The sequence below is a fragment of the Protomyctophum parallelum genome, assembly GCF_964188405.1.
Source record: "Protomyctophum parallelum genome assembly, chromosome: 20".
Lineage (NCBI taxonomy): Eukaryota > Metazoa > Chordata > Actinopteri > Myctophiformes > Myctophidae > Protomyctophum > Protomyctophum parallelum.
In genome coordinates this window covers 31,778,664-31,786,001 of record NC_139718.1, presented here as the reverse complement: position 1 = coordinate 31,786,001, position 7,338 = coordinate 31,778,664, and the positions used below count along the sequence as shown (strand labels likewise).

At 42.9% G+C, this 7,338-nt stretch overlaps 1 protein-coding gene across 1 annotated transcript; it reads right to left on the bottom strand.

Annotated features, from left to right (window-relative positions):
• Window positions 1–1,344: 1,344 nt before the first annotated feature.
• Window positions 1,345–7,052, bottom strand: sertad4 (SERTA domain containing 4; the record flags this gene model as incomplete). Its single annotated transcript, XM_083791686.1, has 3 exons — window positions 1,345–2,442; window positions 4,780–4,899; window positions 6,897–7,052. 3 exons carry the CDS (start codon window positions 7,050–7,052, stop codon window positions 1,936–1,938), a joined length of 783 nt encoding a protein of 260 aa, XP_083647812.1. The 3' UTR covers window positions 1,345–1,935.
• Between the last annotated feature and the right edge of the window lie 286 nt (window positions 7,053–7,338).

The window sequence follows — 7,338 nt, the reverse complement described above, 5'->3', positions numbered from 1 at the left end:
ATCAGAGTGCGGTGGCCACAAGTAAAATATCTGTTGATTCTAGGCTTAAAATAATACATATTCTTTTTAAATCTCTATGGGAAAAAATTATCGGGTAAGGTGGAACCAGAAAATGGCCTATGCTGTAGAGGCCTAATTCTCCAACTCAGCACTACAGAACACCACTTGTATGTTCACAAATTGACCTTTTGCAAAAGCACCATCCAAGTTGTAATACGTTTGGTTTCCCACGCGAGAGACCCAGATCGAATCATGGGTGTTACATTGGTGTAGTGACCCGGATCGCGTTTCTCGCAAAGGGGAGGTCAATAGATGTAACTCAGCCCAGTATCTCCCCTGGCAAAGGAGGGATTCCCTCTTGAAATGTTTGCTTTCCCACGCAGAGTCGCAGACCTTGTTCGAATCTGGGTTTGTGTCTCTGCAGTGCTACAGTCACAGTGTTTGGAGGCTGGGTTTTACGGATGACTGGTTGTGGTTTGAGAATACACAAGAGGGGAACAATATCGTTTTATTTAACCTTTTCTCTCAGAGGACTGATGCAGCTCCACTCTGAGTTCTGCATGTTTAAACCCACCCACTGTATACAGTCCTGGAATGGTGATTTTTTTTTTACCACAGATCTCAGCTGTTTACATCAACATGCTTTGACATAAATGGTGTCAGAGATTGCCCATTTCTGACGACGGAAACAGTGAACAAAGTGTGTGCTATCACTCTATAGCCATCTGGTTGTGTAGTAGTCGTTCAGAGGGAGATTGTAGAGGTTTGTAGAGCTCTATAAGAATGAGAAAGCTCACACACTCATGCTAAAATGCAACCAATATCATCTCTCTGTAGACTAGTCATCCTTTGGACTGGACATACGTTTTGGGGCAGGGTTTTGTCAAAGGTCAATTGTTATTTTCAAACCTATCCAACAGGGGGCAGCAAAGTACTGTGGACAGTGAAAGCGACAACAGATGAGATTGACTCATCAAATGCAGCCAAGAGGAAAATAAACAATTTTCAATGGGAAAATAAACAATGTTCAATGGGAAAATAAACAATGTTCAATGGGAAAATAAACAATTTTCAATGGGAAAATAAACAATTTTCAATAGTACAATAGTACTGTTCCAAAATGCTAAATATCCATTTTGGGGTGGAAAAAACAAATCAGAAAAATTGATCTAAATATAGTGCACCTAGTAAAAATGTCATAATTTTCTCAGCCAGGGACTTTCCTAATTAATGGATTTAACTCCTGCATTAACAATCATTTTGTCAGCATAGCTGTCACCTTTTCAAATGGTCAGGTAAAACAGGTCTTGCGATGGACATTATCAATTCACATAATACACAGTAGCTTGTTAAGTAGAAGAGAACAGAAGCATAGGTACCAAACAACAACATAAATCCATTCCAGACCTGTCCACACAAGGCAATGTGCATCAATGATGAATAAATAAATAGCCTACAGTCTGTATCCCTGAATGCACTCAAAGTTCCCATGAGTGACAATAACAATAAAAACAAAATTATGAAAACAAAGATCCTATAGCTGGAGCGCTCATGTCAGCATACAATAAACTGGTAAAGGCAGTGAGGCTTCAACAGAGGTGCCATTTGACCCTGACTTTGACCCATTGCCCAGGACTCAGTCATTATGTCCTTCAGCACTGAAGACGAATTCACCTATGAAAGAAGTTTCTATACTGCTCAGCTGCACTGACACATCTTAGCACTGAGGCTGGGATGGAAAAAGGATCCCGCCTCTTACAGAAAAATAATGCATTTCCAACGTCGGTTTTGTGAAGGTTAAGAAAAAGAAAAAAAGTTACCTCCCCTGGCCTGAACAGACAAGTTTCAGACACTATACTTGATCCACACACCGCCTGTGCATCAAATATCCTTTTCACCGGTTCTTTGACGAAAGACACTCGAGACGTCCCGCAGTCAGCCATTGTCATCAAGGTTATAAAGCAGGACCTGGTGTGTGTGATTGGGAGGTAGGCCAGGGCAGGAGCCCAGGCTGTAGAGGCAGGTGGTTGAAGGGTAGTAGGGCACCAGGCGGTAGCGTGGCAACTCCTCCAGTCCAAACGGCTGTGAGCAACAGTCCGCAACCAACACCTTCACCCGCTTCCGGTCCGAGTAAATCAGCCTCTGCGGTCGTCCCCCAGATGATGAACCCCTTCTCACCACCACAGTTCCCCTTGTCCCTCCTCCTCCTCCTCTCCCTATCTGCCTCCTGCCACCCTCTTCCTCCAAATCCAGCTCTTCTTCCTCTTCTTCTTCTTCCCGCTCCTCTGCTTCTGGCTCCTCCTCTTCCTCATGGTGTATCTTCCTCAGCAGGTTGTTGATGAGGACAGAGCGGCGGAGGTAGGCCTCGGGGTCCTCCAGGAACCTCAGTTTCTCCAGGGACAGCTTCAGGATGCAGCTACGGTCCTCCTGCAGGATCAGGTGCTGAGAGAGACAGACTTTAACAGTCACACAATTACAATGGGCTATATGCACACAGAATAACTCTTCTTACTTCCGGGCTGCTTCCCTATACTTCCTTCACAGGTGTTACCAATGATACTAATAACTAATTAAGGCTCTGTTCCATTTAGTGTACAGTGGTTCTCAAACGTTTTTAATTTCAAGGACCCCCATAACTCTGTCCATAAGATAAGAGAACTAGAAAAAGTGCCCTTCCGGGCACAGGTCTCCACCAGGTTATCCACAGATCCGTGCAGTTAGAGGTAAAAACACTTTTCGGCCAGTTATAGCGCCACCTTGAGGCTGAGTTGAAATTGTTCATGTGGCATTTCGTCCTCGGCCTAGTGGGAATGTGGGTGCACAATTTCACGGAAATCACGCGATGTGTTCATGATTTGCAACATTTTGTTTGAAACTGAGCACTCCTGTGAACTTTGGAAGCCAATCTTAACCAATCAGGATGGAGTCTGATAAATCTGAAAGACCCGTTTCGTTGAATGGCTCTAGAGAGACTGTGTACCAATTTGCGTGATGTTTGGACAAAATCTGTAGGTGTACTGTGCAAAAACTTGTTTTGCACAAAGCGGCCTCCTGGTGGCGCTATAACAGGCCGTTCTGGAAAGTTTGGGGCAGAGGTTCATCGTTGGCATCCAGGGAGTGTGTGTGCAAAATATGGCATCGACTGGGTTAACGGTGGCCGAGATTAGCTGTTCACGGACACACGGACGGACACACGGACGGACGGACGGACACGCGGACGGACGGAGTGCAAAACATACTCTCCCCACATGCCTTCGGCCTGGTGGAGACAATAAGCTTACGCCAATTTTGGCTATTAGTGGAGATATGGGATGGATGCCCATAAATATCAGACACAAAGGTGAGATGTTGAGACTTTGGAATAGGCTTGTTAGTATGACCGAAGACAGACTAACCAAAAACTTTTTTAACTGGGACATTTCTAATGGCCCATGGACACATGGGCCAATTAAGTAAAATCTTTATTTTTTATGAATAATTCATAATTTATTTGAATTGATTATGCTGTAATATTCGCGAAATGCAGAATCATATGTTTCTAATATATAAAGGGAGCTGGGCTGTTGACTTATGGCACAAACCAAAAATAAGAACATACAGTCTTAATGGCCCTGAAACTTATGTCACACAAAATGTATCCAAGTCAAAGATCTTTTTGTGCACAGATGCATTCTGGGACCTTACCATTAGCTTTGGAAACAGGTATACATATTCATTGGTACCCAAGGAGGACAGAATTTGTTCATTGTGTGATTTGAAAGAAATAAAAAATGAAATTAATTTCTTGTTTTACTGTCCACTGTGCTATTATTTTGTAAAATGTCAACTATTTGTGTTAATTCTTTTTCGTTTGATGATTATGATAAACTGAATTATGTTTCAGTAAAGGTACTTTAGGTGCTTTAGCAGATTTCCTAGGTAGGGCATGGGAAAAAAAGGCAGAATGTTCTGTTTGTTGAAATGGAGTTTGAAAATGTGTCCATGTGGGCTGGGTACCTCTGGTGCATGACACAAAAATAAGAGTCTATCTATCTATCATGTACAAATGGAACCAAATGGATCCCTACGGGTCCATCCTTACGGGTCCATTTAGTATTTGTATACTCTCAGAGTTACACGTCCGCACAGGGCCATTTGGAACCCATTCAAGAACACTTTGAGACACACTGGTTAGCAGAGTGTTTCCAGTGAGCCGACATGCACAATATAGCAGCACACCCTCTGTTTGACAGAGTGGAACAGAGCCTATTGTGTCATCGGTAACACCTGTGAAGGAAGTAGGGAAGGGGCCCAGGGCATGCAGAATAAACAGTCAAATTGTTATGCATTTGTAACTCTGTAACATTTGCGGGATGAGATGGGAATCATGGGACAGGGAGTAGGTGAAAAGAAAGTGGCAGCACAGAGAGCACAGAAATAGGTGGAAATACGGATGATGAAAAATCTGCAAAGGAAATGAAGTGGTCACCCATTTGTGAATAAATAATATAGAGAGCTGCAGAGGACATTCACTAAATATTAATCTGAATATATCATTGAGATCGATTGAATACTGTACATCTAATCATATAAGTGGAAGAGGTTGTGTATTAGAACCTGGTCCACAGCTGAATAATCACTGGCTAAGCTTTTGTCATCAAAGCGCAAATTAGACTAGAATTTCCTATGGTGGGTGCAAATAATTGATGATGGATAGATGGGCAGATAAACGAACAAGTGGATTTTTGGGGTGGATGGAACACATGCACAAAATGGAAATGCAAGCTTTTGTTGTTTTACTTTTTGAAAATATCCCTGTAGGTGTCCATGTAAATCCTCCTCTTCCGCATACTTCCTCTTGAAGTAAGCAACTTTCGACGTTGTTGAATGGGTTGATCTGCGCTCACAGGGAAGCAAGCGCTGAAAACCAAATCAGGAAAAAGTTGTGTTTGTTTTTAATCACAAATTATAAAATAAAAACATAAAAAACAAAACAAAAAAACAACACCCACACATTATTATATTTAAATATGAAGGAATTGTTATAGCTTCTATTATCAATGTAGGCTATTTTAAAATGTAATTGGTAAAAGTGTCTATATTGACAAGAACCCATAGTTAGGCAAAAAACAGGATCAATTAAATCGTCTTCGATCCAGTCAATTCAGGAAATCAATTTCCTTCACATTTCCGTTAGTGAAAACTCTGGTCTCAGAAGATTGTGTATTACGTGACTCAGAATGAATGAGCTGCCATTAAGAAACAGCTGTCTGATTCAGACAAGACTGTGACTCTGAATATAGCAATCACTGCGGTTGCCGTGGTGCTTCTGTTGAATTACAAGAGAACCTCATCCCAGCCCTGCTCTATGATATATAGGTGTGGAAAGATATTGGAGCACCCACAAAGTTGGGTGACAGTAAATGACATAAGAGCTCAGAATGAGACAGCACTAGGCTTGTAAACAGAGCTTAGAAGTGTATTACCTGATGCTGTCAGCCCACAACGGCCAATGAGCTCTCTGACCGCAGGCTGTTGATTAGTGGGTCGACTCTGTTCCCAGCCTCACACATCACCCTCAGGGCTCTCTGCTGGATCATCAAGATGAGGGAAACAGCAGGGAAGAGTAAAGTACAGAGGAGGAGAGAGACAGATGGAGAAAGATGAAGGAAAATGAATGAGCCGAGCGTATAGGGGGCATTGCAAGAAAAGAGAGGCGGTGAGGTAGAAATAGAAGCACCAAGAAAGACAGGGAGAGAGAGAGAGAGAGAGAGAGAGAGAGAGAGAGAGAGAGAGAGAGAGAGAGAGAGAGAGTGTGAGTGTGTGTGTGTGTGTGTGTGTGTGTGTGTGTGTGTGTGTGTGTGTGTGTGTGTGTGTGTGTGTGTGTGTGTGTGTGTGTGTGTGTGTGTGTGTGTGTGTGTGTGTGTGTGTGTGTGTGAGACAGAGAGAGACAGAGAGAGAAAGAGAGAGAGAATTAATTAATTTCCATTCAAGGGAGGGAGAAAGGAACAGAAAGAGAGGAAGTGGTGAAAGAAAGAAAAAGAGGAAAAAAGATGTGATGGTAAAGGGGAAAATAATAATAAGGATAAAATTGAATCACAAACCACTAATAGGGCCTAACATAAATAAAGTGGCTTTAATTGTGCTCCAGTCCACTCTGACTTGACTGCAGCGCTCGTTCTGTGAGAAGATGATGCATCGCATATTGAATTTGATTTGAGTAGCCTAGGTGCGTGGGACGCAAGTACAGGCTATCTGTAAGATGTGTTTATGCGTGCTGCCTGCCGTGCCTGGTTTGTGTTGGAGCGAGATTGTGTGTGCAATCCTTGCACAACGCAGCACTGATTTATGAAAAAAAGAGAAGAAGAAAAGACACTTGCATAATTATATAGGCAGCGCGGTGTCGTGCTATTTTTACGCTTACCTATAATAATAAAAAGAAAAAGTGCAATGGGTGTTTAGGCTATTTAAGATGCAATGAATGGTCTAAACATCACTGAGGATACGTCCCAAGTGCATGCATGCGGTGTTTTTTGTTATAATGTTGTTAGTTAAAATGTACTGCATCAAGACAAGTTGTTATCTTACCTGATGACAACGTCCAGGAGTTGGAACGCTTCCAAAATGCTCTTGGGGTGAAGTCGCGATGCATGCATCTAAGGCTAATATTCCGAATATATTGACAGTATCTCGGTGCAACATGTACCGTCTGTGCCGATCCACCCTAGCTGTTACTGGTTGCTTGACCGTAAAGTTTTACTATTTGCGATCCACACTTGAGTTCACACCCACCCAGACGCCGTATCACCGTTTACAATAATCCGTTCGGAGTAGGCTACACCCCACACACACTCCTCCCCGGGTCTTAAAATATCCCTTTCAGTGCAACAAGCAACAAACATCGTTCTCAGTCCGACCTCATTGGTCTTCGCCAGAAGCAGATGTTTCCTGTTGCTAGGAGAGTCACTAAGCGACGATGATGACGCTCCATCACTCTCCTCAACGCTCTCATTCTTTTTCTCCTGCCTGGTCCTGCCCCCCTGGATGGTGCTGCACTGCTGCCTGCTTTCCATCTAGACCACCTGCTATAATCCGTACTCTGTCTGGGTCAAGTAAATAAAAGCAAGTGTTAGCCTATGATTAGGACTCAGTAGGCCTAGGACTGTGTCAGACTGACATTTATCTGCTTGACACCTTGACCACTAAACAATAAACACTATTGTTTATTCACTCTTATCTGCTACGGGATAGAGCAGCACGACCAGGGTGCTGAGCTGGTACATGCTGAGAATACACTTGTGCCACATGGCATGCCATCAATCAACTGCTTTATCAGGAACACCTTTCAATTTCAAGTAG